Below are 17,462 nucleotides of genomic sequence, written 5' to 3' on the forward strand. Positions count from 1 at the left end.
TGGGTGCCTGATACTGCAGGTGACTTTCTTCCCCTTTCTCTACCCTTTGAAGCGAGGAAGGACGAGCCTTTTCCTCGCTTGTATTTATTGGGTCGAAAGGACTGCATCTGCTGATGGGGTGCCTTTTTGTGTTGTGTGGGAACATAAGGAAGAAAAGATGACTTACCCGCAGTCGCAGTAGACACCAGGTCAGCCAGGCTGTCACCAAACAAGACACTACCTTTGGAGGGAAGAGCTTCCATATTTTTCTTGGAGTCGGCATCAGCATTCCATTGATGGATCCACAGCGCCCTCCTGGCCGAGATCGCCATGGCATTGGCTCTTGATCTCAAGAGACCAACATCCCTCGCCGCATCCTTCAGGTAATCTGCAGCATCCTTGATATAACCAAGAGTCAAAAGAATATTAGCTTTATCAAGGGTATCCATATCAGAAGCTAAATTATCAGCCCATTTAGCAATAGCACTACTCACCCATACCGACGCCACAGCAGGTCTGAGTAATGCTCCCGTATTAACGAAAATGGCCTTCAAAGACGTCTCCAGCTTGCGATCCGCCGGATCCTTGAGAGCTGCCGTGTCAGGGGACGGAAGCGCCACCTTCTTAGACAAACTGGATAGAGCCTTGTCGACATTCGGAGACTACTCCCATTTTTCCCTGTCATCAGAGGGGAAAGGATATGCCATGAAAATTCTCTTGGGAATCTGCCACCTCTTGTCCGGCGACTCCCAAGCCTTTTCACAAAGAGAATTCATTTCATGAAAGGGGGGAAATTTCACCTCAGGCCTTTTCCCCTTAAATAAACAAATCCTTGTTTCCTGCACCGCAGGTTCGTCAGAGATACGTAAAACATCTTTAATAGCCACAATCATGTACTGAATACTCTTAACTAGCCTTGGGTGTAAAGTAGCCTCATTGAAGTCGACATCGGAATCAGAATCCGTGTCGGTATCCATATCTACCATCTGGGTAAACAAACGCTTTTGTGACCCCGACGGGGCCTGCACCTGGGTCAAAGCATCCTACATGGATTTCCTCCACACTTGTGTCTGAGATTCAGATTTATCCAACCTCTTAGACAATGAGGCCACATTTGCATTAAGTGCACTTAACATAGTAACCAAATCAGGTGTCTGCTGTGCCGACAGAGCAACCTCCAGCCCCATTTCTGCGCCCCCAGCAACCTCCTCCGGGGAGTAACACTAAGCCTCAGACATGCCGACACGTAGTACCGACACACACACACACACACACACACACACACACACACACACACACACACACACACACACACACACACACTACCTCAGCCAGGGGACAGACCCACAAGGAAGCCCGGAGAGAGAAAACACAGAGGGAGTATGCCAGCTCACACCCCAGCGTCCATATATCCCACCAAAACAGTATATGTTGATAGCGCTGCTTTTAATTAAAATATAAGCACCAAATATCCGCCCCTTCCCGGTGCGCTTCAGTCCCGCAAAAATTCAAACTGCTATGCTGGCGGGGGTATGGAAAACGGTGCCCGGGCACCGAAAATGCCTGTCTGCCAGCCCTTTAAGACCCCAGTAACATGCTGCCCAGGGCGCCTCCCCCCCAGCGCCCGGCACCCGCAAGTGCCGTTGGTGAAGTGTGTGGGAGCATGGAGCGCAGCGCTACCGCTGCGCTGCTACCGCTGCGCTGCTACCTCTTTACTGAAGTCTTCTGCCGTCTGATGTCTTCGGATCTTCACATACTCACCCGGCTTCTTTCTTCTGGCTTCTGTGGGGGGGGGGTGACGGCGCGGTTCCGGGAACAAGCAGCTAGGCGAACCAAGTGATCGAACCCTCTGGAGCTAATGGTGTCCAGTAGCCTAAGAAGCAGAGCCCTTAACTAGGTAGAAGTAGGTCTGACTTCTCTCCCCTCAGTCCCACGATGCAGGGAGCCTGTAGCCTGCAGTTCTCCCTGAAAATAAAAAACCTAAAAAAAGTATTTTCTAGAGAAACTCAGTAGAGCTCCCCTAGTGTGTGTCCAGTCACTCCTGGGCACAAAGTCTAACTGAGGTCTGGAGGAGGGGCATAGAGGGAGGAGCCAGTTCACACCCAGTCAAAGTCTTTTCAGTGTGCCCAAGCTCCTGCGGATCCCGTCTATACCCCATGGTCCTTTTGGAGTCCCCAGCATCCTCTAGGACGTAAGAGAAATGTGTTTATTGCACTCTAAACCTGGGTACACACTAGCGCGACAAGGATTCGTTCCGACATAGGAACGAATCCCCGTCAGCTCGAATTGCCCTACACACTGGGGCGACTTTAATGAATGACAGAACAGCCATGTTCCATCCTTCGTTAACATAACACGGGATGCTAGCAACAGACTCTTGGTTTGATGTACACATCAAACCAAGCGTCTGTCATATGCGACTGCGGGAGCGCACAATCCTGGGTATACACTGAGAAATGTAAGCAATATGTCGTTTTGGAGCGACATCGCTCCAGTGTATACCCAGCTTAACACTTTAGATCAATCTTACCAAAATCAAGAAATTCTAACAAACATTGTGTAACTACATATGATATACTAGATTTGTGCAGCTACTCGGCTCTCTTCCTTGATATTGGATCTGCTACCCCTCTTCCCACCCCTTGCCATGCTGCTTTTCGGGCACCTCCGCTGATGACCAGACCACTTTTTGAGGTGAAGTCTGACTGGTAGGACCCATGTGCCATGTTCCCCTCCCACCTCCCCTATCTCTTTAACTGCCGTCTCTGCTCTCTCTGGGGAGAAATTCAGCCAGGCTTCCACTGACTCCCACTGCAGCAGTGCCAGTCTAAGCTGACAAAATCACTAAAGGCGAAATGCGGAATGGTCAGCGTAAATGACCGTTTATACATTGGTTTGCATATTGCCGCACTATTTAGCAGATAGGAGCGCCGATAATGACATGCGGCACCCCCATCATTTTACACACAACACCACAATAATACATGAGGAGAATCGGTATCTGCTGCATATACTGTGTGCAGAAACCGCTATACCCCATAACGCAGGTGTATACATCTACCACTGAGTTTCATTACACATCTCTTTCTTAACATGTAGAGCTGTACTGTAAACAGTAATAAGTTTGCGTTGAATGCTGGGAACTAGTTTTAAGGGTTCTCAAATGGTTATAAAACATAAGGGAAATGTGTTTTTAATTGCCATGGCAACCTATAAGTCGGGTTTTATCCATCCCTTGTAATGCCTACGTGGATTGGAATGATCTATCATATGCATTGTATAGTGTGTAAGCCTAACTGCGTGTTCACGGTGGTGGTTCATCGCATCATCCTATTTGATGTGCGGCATGTTAGATGGGATGATGTATTGAACAGCGGCGGCCTGCTGTAACGATACATTGCGCCGTATTACACCGGATGGTTACATCACATTGTGGCTGGGGAACTCATCAGTTAGTGTACACCCAGCTTTGAGTGTTTTATAGCCTCTCTTCAGTAAGAAATCTAGCATTGCTGCAATGTACTAAAATACACACACAGGGACAGGATCTCTGGTAGGAGCACTATGACAGGTAAAAGTAAAGTTATTGCTAATGGTTATCAGACCAACGCATACACGAGCGTCCATTACCTACAGATCCCTTTCCTAGTAAAAGTTACGGAAAGTAGCTCATGCTACAATGGCTAATGTAAATATGGTCTTAACCAACAGCCAAGCAGCTTGTTAAAGCTCACAAATTTCAGCCCCCATATAACCCAATGGGGGCTGTTTGTGTAATGTAAAACTAGGGATCGCAGCACATGTCTCCGATTACTGCTGCGGTCCCCACCTAGATACATCTCTGATATACTTTAGATTTGCAGATGTCCCCCAAAACTTTGATGAAGCGGGACCATAGTCTTGTTCTTTTTCTGTGTTTGGCTGGAAGTGTAAAGCACTATGGAGTAACATAGTAGGACACCGCTATATATATAGATATGAATGTTTAAAAAACTATTTTATTTCTCTTACGTCCTAGAGGATGCTGGGGACTCCAAAAGGACCATGGGGTACACTGAAAAGACTTAAACTGGGTGTGAACTGGCTCCTCCCTCTATGCCCCTCCTCCAGACCTCAGTTAGACTTTGTGCCCAGGACTGACTGGACACTCACTAGGGGAGCTCTCCTGAGTTTCTCTTGAAAAGACTTTTGTTAGGTTTTTTATTTTCAGGGAGACCTGCTGGCTACAGGCTCCCTGCAGCGGGGGAGTGAGGGGAGAGAAGCAGACCTACTTCTTCTTAGTTTAAGGGCTCTGCTTCTCGGCTACTGGACACCATTAGCTCCAGAGGGTTCGATCACTTGGTGCGCCTAGCTGCTTGTTCCCGGAGCCGCGCCGTCACCCCCATCACAGAAGACAGAAGTCGGGTGAGTATGAGAAGAACAGAAGACTTCAGGACGGCAGAAGACTTCAGTAACCAGGTACAGCGCAGCGGTAACGCTGCGCTCCATTCTCCCACACACTATCCCTAACGGCACTCACAGGGTGCATGGCAGCATGTTACTGGGGTCCGGGAGCCGGCAGAAGCCTTTTCGGTGCCTCGGCACCGTTTCGCAGACCCCCGCCGGCATTTTTAAGCTTTCAAATTTAGCGGGCTGAAGTGCGCCGGGAAGGGGCGGAGCTTAGCCGCGTGGCTCACAGCACCATTTTCTCCTCCACACGCGGCCGAAGGAGACGCTGGCCCGGGACCTCCACAGCTCCTCTCAAAGTAACGGGGAGCTAATCAGGGGGGGATGGCGCAGTTTGTGGTGCATTTTCTTATAATTAAAACAGCGCTGGTCACATATATCCCTTTATGGGATATTTGGGCGCTGGGGTGTGGGCTGGCATACTCCCTCTGTGTCCTCTATCTGGGCTTCATTGTGGGCCTGTCCCCTAGCTGAGACATTCTGTGTGTGTCCGTGTGTCGATAATACGTGTTGGCATGTCTGAGGCTGAATGTTATTCACCAGAGGAGGTTATTGGGGGAGCGGATGCGGGTCTAGATTTGGGCCTGTCGGCACAGCCGAGACCTGATTTACGCACATTGCTAAGTACAATTAATACGAATGTAGCTTCCTTATCAAAGAGGTTGGATAAGTCTGAGTCACAGACGCAGGTGTGGAAAAAGTCCATGAAGGAGGCTTTGTCTCAGGTGCAGACCCCATCGGGGTCACAAAAGCGGATGTTTACTCAAGTGGTAGATACTGATACCGACACGGACTCTGATTCGAGGTCGATTTCACTGAGGCTGCTTTGCATCCACGATTAGTTAAGAATATTCAATACATGATTGTGGCTATAAAAGATGTTTTACGCATTTCTGATGAACCTGCGGTACAGGAAACAAGGATTTTGCTTGTTCAAGGGAAAAAAACCTGAGATGAAGTTTCCCCCCTCTCATGAAATGAATACTCTTTGTGAAAAGGCTTGGGAGTCGCCGGACAAGAAGTGGCAGATTCCCAAGAGGATTTACATGGCGTATCCTTTCCCCTCTGATGACAGGGAAAAATGGGAGTCGTCTCCAAATGTTGACAAAGCTCTATCTCGTTTTGTCTAAGAAAGTGGCGCTTCCGTCTCCTGACATGGCAGCTCTCAAGGATCCGGCGGATCGCAAGCTGAAGACGTCTCTGAAGTCCATTTTCGCTAATTCGGGTGCATTGCCCAGACCTGCGGTGGCGTCGGTATGGGTGAGTAGTGCTATTGCTAAATGGGCTGAGAATTTAGCTAATGATATGGATACCCTTGATAAAGATAATGTTCTTTTGACTCTTGGTTATATCAAGGACGCTGCAGATTACCTGAAGGATGCGGCGAGGGATGTTTGTCTCTTGGGATCAAGAGCCAATGCCATGTCGATATCGGCCAGGAGGGCGTTGTGGATCCATCAATGGAATGCTGATGCCGACACCAAGAGAGCTATGGAAGCTTTACCCTTCAAAGGTAATGTTTTGTTTGGGGACGGCTTGGCGGACCTAGTCTCTACCGCGACGGCGGGTAAGTCCTCTTTTCTTCCCTATGTTCCCACACAACACAAAAAGGCACCACATCAGCAGATGCAGTCCTTTCGTCCCAATAAATACAGGCGTGGAAAAGGTTCATCCTTCCTCACTTCTAAGGGTAGAGGAAGGGGAAGGAAGTCGCCTGCCGTGTCAGGCGCCCACGACCAAAAGTCCTCCCCCTCCTCTACCAAGTCCACCGCATGACGCTGGGGCTTCCCTGGGGGAGTCCGGACCGGTGGAGGGCCGTCTCCGAATCTTCAGTCAGGTCTGGATTCAATCAGACCTGGATCCTTGGGTCCTAGAGATTGTGTTTCAGGGATACAAGCTGGAGTTTCGGGAGGTGCCCCCTCACCGGTTTTTCATTTCGGCCTTACCAGTGTCTCTTCCGGACAGGGAGGTGGTGCTGGCAGCGATACAAAAATTGTGTCAACAGAGGGTCATTGTTCCCGTTCCCCCGTCACAACGGGGGGAGGGGTTCTACTCGAGCCTCTTTGTTGTGCCGAAACCGGACGGTTCGGTCAGACCGATTCTGAATCTAAAATCCCTCAATCCATACTTGAAAGTTTTCAAGTTCAAGATGTAATCTCTTCGAGCTGTGATTTCCAGCCTAGAAGGGGGGGATTTTATGGCGTCAGTCGACATAAAGGATGCCTACTTACACGTCCCGATATATCCTTCGCATCAGGCCTTCCTCAGGTTTGCGATACAGGATTCTCATTACCAATTTCAGATGTAGCCGTTTGGGCTTTCCACGGCCCCGAGGATTTTCACCAAGGTCATGGCAGAAATGATGGTTCTCCTTCGAAAGCAAGGGGTTTCCATTATCCCGTACTTGGACGATCTCATGATAAAGGCGAGGTCCAAGGAACGGTTGCTGAGGAGTGTAAATTTGGCGCTGTCGGTGCTGCGACAGCACGGTTGGGTGCTAAATTTGCAGAAATCTCAGTTGATTCCGATCACTCGGCTGTCTTTTCTGGGCATGATTCTGGACACGGAGTTACGGAGAGTATTTCTTCCAGAAGAAAAAGCTCTGGAACTGCAGTCGATGGTCAGGGATCTTCTGAGGCCGACGAGTGTGTCAATCCATCACTGTACTCGGGTTCTGGGAAAAATGGTTGCGGCGTACGAAGCCATTCCGGGTGTTTCAGTGGGACTTGCTGAGCAAATGGTCCGGGTCTCACCTGCACATGCACCGGAAGATAAGTCTATCTCCCAGAGCCAGAATTTCTCTCCTGTGGTGGCTACAAAGTTCTCACCTCCTAGAAGGACGCCGGTTCGGTGTCCTGGACTGGGTACTTCTGACAACAGATGCAAGTCTCCGGGGCTGGGGTGCAGTCACCCAAGTAAGAAACTTCCAGGGGAGATGGTCGCTCCAGGAAGCTTGTCTCCACATAAATGTTCTCGAGTTAAGAGCCATTTACAACGGCCTGCTACAAGCAAGAAGCCTTCTTCAGGGTCGACCTTTCCTGGTGCAGTCAGACAACATCACAGCGGTGGCACATATAAACCGTCAAGGCGGAACAAGGAGCAGAGCGGCAATGGCGGAGGCCACAAGAATCCTTCGCTGGGCGGAACAACACGTGAGCGCCCTGTCAGCAGTCTTCCTACCGGGGGTGAACAACTGGGAAGCAGATTTCCTCAGCAGACACGATCTCCATCCGGGAGAGTGGGCTCTTCACCAAGAGGTATTTGCAGAGGTGAGAAAGCGTTGGGGAATTCCGTTGATCGACATGATGGAGTCTCGTCTCAACAAGAAGCTCCCGAGGTATTGTTCCAGGTCAAGGGACCCCCAAGCCAGTGCAGTGGACGCCCTGGTGTCTCCGTGGGTGTTCCAGTCGGTATATGTGTTCCCTCCACTTCCTCTCATTCCAAAGGTACTGGGGATCATTCGACGAGCAGGGGTTCAGGCGATTCTCGTCGTTCCAGATTGGCCAAGAAGGGCCTGGTACCCGGATCTTCAGGAATTACTGGTGGAAGATCCTTGGCCGCTTCCTCTAAGAGAGGACTTGTTGTTGCAGGGTCCAGGCGTGTTTCCAGACTTACCGCGGCTGCGTTTGACGGCATAGAAGTTGAGCGCCAGATCTTAGCTCGTAAGGGTATTCCCAGGGAGGTCATTCCCACTCTCATTAAGGCTAGGAAGGAGGTTACGGTGAAACATTATCACCGTATTTGGAGAAAGTATGTTTCCTGGTGTGAGACTAAAATGGTTCCTGCGGAAGATTTTCATTTGGGTCGTTTTCTCCACTTTTTGCAGGCAGGTGTAGATGCAGGCCTGAAATTAGGCTCCATCAAAGTGCAGATTTTCGGCTTTGTCTATTTTCTTTTCAAAAGGAATTAGCTGTCTTCCCAGAGGTTCAGACATTTGTGAAAGGAGTATTGCATATCAATCCTCCGTTTGTGCCTCCTGTGGCTCCGTGGGATCTTGAGGTGGTCTTACAGTTTCTCATGTCTTCCTGGTTTGAACCTTTGCGTAAGGTTGAGTTGAAGTTTCTCACTTGGAAGGTAGTCATGCTGTTGGCGCTGGTGTCTGCCAGGCGGGTGTCAGAGTTGGCGGCCTTATCTCATAAGAGCCCGTACTTGATTTTTCATTCGGATAGGGCGGAATTGAGGACTCGTCAACAATTTCTGCCGAAGGTGGTTTCTTCGTTTCACATTAACCAACCTATTGTGGTGCCGGTGGCTACGGATGCTGTGGCGGTTCCAAAGTCTCTGGATGTTGTGAGAGCTTTGAAGATCTACGTCGCCAGAACGGCTGTTGCCAGGAAAACTGAGGCGCTGTTTGTCCTGTATGCTTCCAACAAGATTGGTCATCCTGCTTCAAAACAGACTATTGCACGCTGGATTTGCAGTACGATTCAGCAGGCTCATTCTTCGGTCGGGCTACCGGTGCCGAAGTCAGTAAAAGCCCATTCTACCAGGAAAGTGGGCTCATCTTGGGCGGCTGCCCGAGGCGTCCCGGCTTTACAGCTTTGCCGAGCGGCTACCTGGTCAGGTTCAAACACTTTTGCTAAGTTCTATAAGTTTGATATCCTGGCTGATGAGGACCTTGCGTTTGCTCAGTCGGTGCTGCAGAGTCGTCCGCACTCTCCCGCCCGGTCTGGAGCTTTGGTATAAACCCCATGGTCCTTTTGGAGTCCCCAGCATCCTCTAGGACGTAAGAGAAAATAGGATTTTAGTACCTACCGGTAAATCCTTTTCTCCTAGTCCGTAGAGGATGCTGGGCGCCCATCCCAGTGCGGACTGTTACTTGCAGTGTATTCTTGTTGGTTAAATTAGTTTATACACGGGTTGTGTATTTCTGGTTTTCAGCTTGTTGCTGTTGTTAATTCATACTGTTATCTGGTTTACTGTTACTCCGGTTGTACAGTATGTTTGTGGTGTGGGCTGTTATGTTTGTAGCCCTTAGTTTACGCAAAAATCCTTTCCTCGAAATGTCCGTCTCTCCTGGGCACAGTTCCTATAACTGAGGTCTGGAGGAGGGGCATAGAGGGAGGAGCCAGTTCACACCCAGTCTTTTCAGTGTGCCCAAGCTCCTGCGGATCGCGTCTATACCCCAGCAATTTGCATTTAAGGTTTAGGGGGCTTTCAAGAAAAGTTCCAAACATTCTTGATAATAGATCACATACGTATGCTGTGTTTTCTATTTTGAGGTTGTACATATAAATTGCTGTATGAAGACTGTTTACAGTGTTTCATTGTGTTTGTCTGTCTGTAGTAATCCGTACTGTGTACCATCCACTTGTTCTATCATTGCTTAGTAGAAGACTGGTGTAGTAGGTAGGCCTTTGCCTGCTTAGGGGTATATTCAATAACTGTCGGAAGCTGCCGTCTTGTGGAAAAGACGGCAGCTTCCGACAGTTTTAGGTCGGAAGGGGTTCCGACCTATTCAGTAGCGCCCTGTTTATTCTGATAAGTTGGGAAACCCGACTTGTCGGAATGCACGCTGATCGGCGGCTTCAGCCGCACCTCTCTCCATGCAGCACTTCCACCAGCCGCCGCAGACATGTCCCCCCACAGCCTACTCCTCCTGCCGCTCGCCGATCTCTGCTCCCCCCGCCGCAGACATGTCCCCCGCAGCTTGCGCCTCCTGCCACTGTCCCGCTCACGCCCGCCGCCGCCATCTGCACCGCTGCTGTCAGCGCATCAGTAGGCGCTGAGCAGCGGCAGCACAGGACCTGTGTACGGCCAAATCCGACAGTCGGATTTGGCCGTCCATTGAATAGGGGTTGTCGGGTTCATTCCGACAACTGTAGGTTAAAACGAGCGCTAAATTATGCGTGTAGAAAGTGAGTGTGGCACCTGTAAAAAAGAATAATGATTAATACTTAAAAACTTCTGTTTACAGCTCTTTTGAGAAATGGTTAGGTTGGTGGTATCCAGATATAGATGTAAAAGTCCAGATTCTATCTGTCCCTAACTTACCCGCGGGGATTCATCAGCCGTTGGTATCGCTGTGAGGGCTGTCCGTGGCCGGTTTTGTGAGTCGCGGCTCTCACCGCTGCGTCCAGCTGGAGAAGGATGTTGTAGAAAAGCCGGAAATAGCGACGTCAGTTCGGGTCCGCAAAGCGGCGTAGATGTTCTTGTCTGTGATACCACTTGTCCACCAACGCGTTTCGTGCTGTTCAGAGCACTTTTTCGGAATGGACCCGACTCTTATTGAATATACCCCATAGTCTACAACAGATGTATAGTCAAAAAATTTTATCTAACAATTACTAAATAACAAAGTCAAACAAATCCTAATTTAAATACACTATTTTGTCACTAATATTTGTATTAGGTTAATGTAAAGTATTCAAGTTGTAAAAATGCGAATACATTAATTAAAGGTGTAACCAAATGTGCTTGCAGATCTCATCTTGCTAAGAGAGCCATTTTTACTGTCCCCCACCATAATCCTTTTATCTAATACAAAGCCATCCTCTCACTTTTAATCATTTGTGGTAATCCTGTCACAATACAACAGGTTATGAGAATAAATACAATAGAAAAAGACAATGGAATTTATGGCGCTGCACTCCAAAGTAGCGCGAGTCACAATTAAGTCACCAATCTACATATACATGCATACATCCAGACAGTCCCACATCTGTAGTATCACTGGATGTGATGAATATGGAACACAGTGCAAACTCTTACATGTATGATTACACGAAACAGAGTGGTGAAAAGCTCATAAAGGTTTCTTTACATCACCTGTGATCCACTCCAGAATTGAACATGTGATAGCGTAATTACTCCAAAGGAATATAACACAGAATAAAAAAAAAGCTACTGTACTGTATAATGCAAAAATGGGGTACGAGGTCCTATCCTTATTTACCATACCATTTGCATTGATGCCCGGGTTCCATCTGATGCGGTGTAGTGGTGTGTTATATTTTTACATCCATATGGTATGGATACTCCCCCTTATATGTTTTTATTATAAAAGCTTGTGTTTGCAACTTATTATTGCATTATAGCTTTTATTTGGGTTGAAATACCGGCTGGCAATATGCCGGCAGTCAGAATACCGACCGTGGCATCACAATGTGTAAAATCTCGTCAGGGGTCAGGAAGCAAGCCACCCCTCACCCCCCTAACCCTAACCTTCCCTCCTGCAGCCAATCTCTCTCTCCCCAGCCCCCCCCGCAGCCTAACCCTAACACCCCCTCCCCGCAGCCTAACCCTATCCCTTCCCCCGGCAGCCTAGACCTAACCTCCGTGGTCCCCCTCCTGTGCGCATGGCTTACCTCTCTAACGTCCCAGCAGTCACTCTATAGGGATCCTGGTTGTCGGGATGCCGGCGTTGGCCTTTTGACAGCCGGTGTCCCGACTGACTGTATCCTGACTGGATCCCTTTTATTTTTATTCGGTTTTATATTCCTTTGGAGTAATTATGCTATCACATGTTCAATTCTGGGATGGATCACAGATGATGTAAAGAAACCTTTATGAGCTTTTCACCACTCTGTTTCACGAAAGCATATATATATAAGAGTTTGCACTGTGTTCCGTGGTCATCATATCCAGTGATACTACGGATGTGGGACTGTCTGGACTTTGGAAAGAAACCTGGACACCACTTCCCTATTTTATGTTTGGACACTTATGTGGTGTTAACCCTCTCAACAGTAAGACACTATTGTGTTGTTTTTTTTATCTTTACTTGTATGAAACGAACTATCAAACCGGACCAAGTAAGAATTTTGAACACCACAGATAAGAATATTACCAGCTGGAACAATCCTTAGTGCAAGTGAAGTCACTGTATCTAAATACAACAGGTTTTGTCTGTGTTCTAATAATAGTGGTCTGGGTATGATGCCATTCATTTGTGGCATGACATTAGAGGGGGCATGTTCGTGAAGACACAGACCAGCACTTGCACAGATATACAACATGAGCATCGTGCATTCCCTGTTGTAAGCACATTTACAGGTGAAACTCAGAAAATTAGAATAGCATGCAATAGTTCATTTATTTCAGTAATTCAACTTAAAAGGTGAAACTAATATATTATATAGACTCAATACATGCAAAGTGAGATATTTCAAGCCTTTATTTGTTATAATTTTGATGATTGTGGCTTACAGTTTAAGAAAATCCAAAATATCAGAAAATTAGAATATTATGAAGTGGTTCAATATTGTAGGCTCAAAGTGTCACACCTTAATCAGCTAATTAATCCAAACCACCTGCAAAGGGTTCCTGAGCCTTTAAATGGTCTCTCAATCTTGTTCAGTACAATTCACAATCATGGGGAAGACTGTTGACCTGACAGTTGTACCGAAAACCATCATTGACACCCTCCACAAGGAGGGGAAGCCTCAAAAGGAAATTGTAAAAGAAGTTGGATGTTCTCAAAGTGCTGTATCAAAGCACATTAATAGAACGTTAAGTGGAAGAAAAAGGTGCACAAGCAGCAGGGATGACTGCAGCCTAGAGAGGATTGCCAGGAAAAGGCCATTCAAAAGTGTGGGGAGCTTCAGAAGGAGTGGACTGATGCTGGAGTTAGTGCATCAAGAGCCACCCCACACAGACGGATCCTGGACCTGGACTAAAGAAAAAAAAAAAGAACTGGTCTGTTGCTTAGTGGTCCAAAGTCCTCTTTTCTGATGAGAGCAAATTTTGCATCTCCTTTGAAAACCAAGGTCCCAAAGTATGGAGGGAGAATGGAGAGGCACACAATCCAAAATGCTTGATGTCCAGTGTGAAGTTTCCACAGTCTGTGTTGATTTGGGGAGCCATGTCATCTGCTGGTGTTGGTCCACTGTGCTTTTTTAAGTCCAGAGTCAACGCAGCCGTTTACCAGGACATTTTAGAGCACTTCATGCTTCCTTCAGCAGACAAGCTTTATAGAGATGATGACTTAATTTTCCAGCAGGACTTGGCACCTGCCCACACTGCCAAAAGTATCAAAACCTGGTTTAATGACCGTGGGATTACTGTGCTGGATTGGCCAGCAAACTCACCTGACCTGAACCCCATAGAGAATCTATGGGACATTGCTAAGAGAAAGATGAGAGACATGAGACTGAATAATGCAGAAGAGCTGAAGGCCGCTATTGAAGCATCCTTGTCTTCCATAACACCTCAGCAGTGCCACAGGCTGATAGAATCCGTACCACGCCACATTGAGGCAGTAATTCATGCAAAAGGGGCCCAAACAAAGTACTGAGTACATATGTATGATTATACTTTTCAGATGGCCGACATTTCTGTATTTAAAATCCTTTCTTGATTGATTTTATGTAATTTTCTAATTTTATGAGATTTTGGATTTGGGGTTTTCTTTAGCTGTAAGCCACAATCATCAAAATTATAACAAATGAAGGCTTGAAATATCTCACTTTGCATGTATTGAGTCTATATAATATATTAGTTTCACCTTTTAAGTTGAATTACTGAAATAAATGAACTTTTGCATGATATTCTTTTTTTCTGAGTTTCACCTGTATAAATGTCTAGTTTAAAATTCTGAAAATAAAATAAAACATGGCTTGTATTTATTTTTGCTGTGGTGATTATCGGCCACATGGAGGCCAGTACTAGGTGCAATGATTTGGTCCTAGTGTGGCATCAAAAGGAGCCAACAATCTTATCCAGGGAACCGCAAGACCTTGTGTCATGAATAATATCATTGTGTGATACAGATAAAAGTCAACTGCAATGTTTTTTAGAATGAGACATATGCAGACACAATTGTCAGAGAGTCTACTGTGCAGCTGTAGGTGATGTCAGTGTAGGGTGTAAGTTATTTAATCTTTTCCTTTATAACATGGCTTAAATCATTATTTGTTGTTACTTTTAGCTGTCCAGCGAGGAAGGATCCCTCCTGCTCACTCCAGTGCAAGCCCCACTACTGCACCTGGAGGCAGCGAGTATTTTAATGGACAGCCAGTTTCTGAACTCATCTCCCAGCTGCTGCGAGCAGAACCTTACCCAGCTTCTCGCTACGGGTCGCAGTATGCTCAACAGGGCAGTGTTATGGGCATTGATAACATCTGTGAATTGGCTGCCAGGCTCCTTTTCAGCACTGTGGAGTGGTCCAGAAATATCCCTTACTTCCCAGAGCTTGCTATGGCAGACCAAGTTTCCCTGCTTCGGCTGAGTTGGAGTGAACTGTTTGTGCTAAATGCAGCCCAGTCAGCCCTTCCACTGCACATGGCCCCGTTATTGGCTGCTGCTGGCTTCCATGCCTCTCCTATGTCTGCTGACAGGGTGGTCTCCTTCATGGACCAGATACGGGTCTTCCAGGATCAAGTGGAAAAGCTTAATCGTCTTCAGGTGGACTCAGCGGAGTATGCATGTCTGAAAGCAATTGCACTCTTTACTTCAGGTAATGTTGTAATATTGCTATTGGATGAATTTCCATTTTTCTCTTTGCTTTACTGTTTTGACGGTATTTCTATGTTACGGTTTGTTATTTAGAGCTGTGGTGCTACTTTGATAGTTTCTTATGATCATTTTTGTTGTAATTCCCATTAAGCCTCTCGTATCCTATGTTCCTTATCTGTTTTCTTTTTATCTTCTCAGATGCCAGAAACCTCACTGACCCAGCCCATGTGGAGAGCTTACAGGAAAAAGCCCAAGTGGCTCTCACAGAGTATGTTCGTGCTCAGTACCCCTCTCAGCCTCAACGTTTTGGACGGCTTCTCCTGCGGCTACCTGCTCTCAGAGCTGTGCCCGCATCCCTCATCTCTCAGCTATTCTTTATGAGGCTTGTGGGCAAAACTCCCATAGAGACACTTATTCGGGACATGCTCCTCTCTGGGAGCAGTTTCAATTGGCCCTATTCCACTGGTCAGTAGCGGCAGCTGGCCTTAGGTTGTCTCTTAATCTGGCTGCATCCTCTACACTACATAAGGACAGCTTTCTGCACTTTTCTGAGTGTAAGCCCCTTCCCCCTGCTGCAAAATACTAAGGCACTTCCAAACTTAATGGAGAAATACTTTGACAATTTCCCCAGGATTGCTTTGTTGTCAATAAAACAAATGGGAAATTGGTTACTGTCAGGTCTTAGAAACTCTTTGGGAAGGCAGTCTCTTATGTTCCTGGGCTTGTACTTGATAATAAAAGCACTAAATAAGCTTCTAGCAGTTACAAGTGACACTAGAGCATATCCTCATTACCAACTGATCCAATGAAAGTCCTAGGAGATTCTCTTCATTTTGACTACATAGCTTAGTCTTTATCCTCTCTACCTCCAGAATGTCCACATTTAATGTCCTAGAAGAAAGCTGTTCCAGGAATGGAAAGGAAGTGCCAAGTTTTGGTGTACTTATTAGAATCAGTCATGTGATGGAGGCCTGACTATAATCTTGTATTAATAGTAGCATTCTTTACGCTTCACTTGAGATAAATGGGTTAAAAATACAAGTGTTCCCTTTAAAGGAGTTTCCTGGATCTCTACATTATTTAAAAAAAAAAAAAATTTTTTTTTTTTTTTTTTTTTTTACTAGCCTCTTATTGTAATATCTGATTAAAAAAAATCAGTCCCCAAAATATTTTTTTTTTTTTGTAATCCACAATTATACAATCGTAAGGGTGTTTAAATATATATTTACATTACAAATTTACCGTATGGTTGTCTAATCCTTAATTTTAATTTGTTTTTATTATTTTACTGTATAAGACATATGTAAAGTCTTGTTCTTAATCATGTGACTCGGGTTATGGTGCTATACAAAATAACAATCCAATCTAGTATCAGATACGTTTAGGAAGAACCACCGAGTTATAGATGCTGAGTTTATTATTTTTCCCCTAATCTGGTTTTGTTCCGCAAGACTGAGATGGTAAAAGGTGAGCCATATTGGTTGTTATTTATGTAGTTCTGCTTCTGACACGCTCATTTATTATGGAGAAAACTCCTCTTTTGTTGAGTAGATGACCCAGAGAACACATATAAGACCAAGGGAGATGTACTAAGAAGTGAAAAGTGTGGAGAAGTTGCCCATGGCAACCAATCAGCTTCTATGTATAATTTTATAGTATGCAAATTATAAATGTTCCTTCAAAGCTGATTGGTTGCCATGGGCTCACTTCTCCATGCTTTTCACTGCTTAGTACATCTCCCCCCAAGTCTGATTTTTTTTTATGGACACAATACTCTTGCTGAGTTACAACATGGTTTAACATTTTTAAATGCTTCTGTTTAAAAACTTATCCAGATGATCACTATTATAGAATTTACATTTGTTGCTTTCCGTACAGTATGTGACACTGTTAATCTGCAGGTGAAATCCTGCACACGAGAGGATGGGTGTGAGAGATATCTTCATCATCATTTTCTGGTGTTCTGTGTCTGTACTCTCATTAAGAGTGCTTATAAAGCACTTTCCCATTAGCTTCTGTGATGTGATTTAAACAAACGTCCCTTAAAAAAAAAAAGTGTATTTTCATGTAAATATGGTGTGTTCCAGTGTGACAAATGATTTTGTTTAATTTTTCATGATCATTGATGCAAAAATAAATAAAATAAAAAAACAATTGAAATAATTAAAATAAAGCTATTAGGTAAAAAAAGAACTGTCTTATAGTAAAGTAATCTTTCTTCAAATGCTCTTAATGGTACGATGGATGCACCATGTCTCAAATGACCACTGTTCCTTGTTATATGTACTATAAACATGTTTATTTCTTTTAGTTTTTTTTAATCATGTATATGTATATCTTGAAAATTAAGTCCCAGCTTTGTCCTTTGGTTCAGTTTTAAAACCCTTAGTTTGCCCTTTTGGCACCAAAGATGCAGTTGATAAATTATGTCTTTGATGACTGAACTAAAGAACTGCAGTTTCCGCCAACAAGCAAAGAGACTATTGTAGTTTTGCAAAGCCAATGTTCTTTTGTGTGTTTCTACTCTTACATTTGTATGTATAAACATTCTGCTAATGCCAAAAATGGGTGGAAGGGAATATTGCCAAAGAAGGAATGTCAAAATAATAATAAAATTAAAAAAATGACACCGAAGTGTGAAG

General features: G+C 45.6%; 1 protein-coding gene across 2 annotated transcripts in view; it reads left to right on the forward strand.

The window, feature by feature from the left end:
* NR2F6 (nuclear receptor subfamily 2 group F member 6) overlaps positions 1 to 17,454 on the forward strand; it is a 36,737-nt gene extending 19,283 nt beyond the window's left edge. For both annotated transcript variants that reach the window (XM_063914401.1, XM_063914402.1), the window contains exons 3-4: positions 14,294 to 14,821; positions 15,019 to 17,454. In XM_063914401.1, the coding sequence (XP_063770471.1) occupies positions 14,294 to 14,821; positions 15,019 to 15,293 (803 nt within the window). In that variant the 3' untranslated portion in view covers positions 15,294 to 17,454. The remainder of the gene's footprint in view (positions 1 to 14,293; positions 14,822 to 15,018) is intronic.
* The last annotated feature ends 8 nt before the right edge of the window (positions 17,455 to 17,462 follow it).

This window comes from Pseudophryne corroboree, chromosome 1, assembly GCF_028390025.1.
Source record: "Pseudophryne corroboree isolate aPseCor3 chromosome 1, aPseCor3.hap2, whole genome shotgun sequence".
NCBI lineage: Eukaryota > Metazoa > Chordata > Amphibia > Anura > Myobatrachidae > Pseudophryne > Pseudophryne corroboree.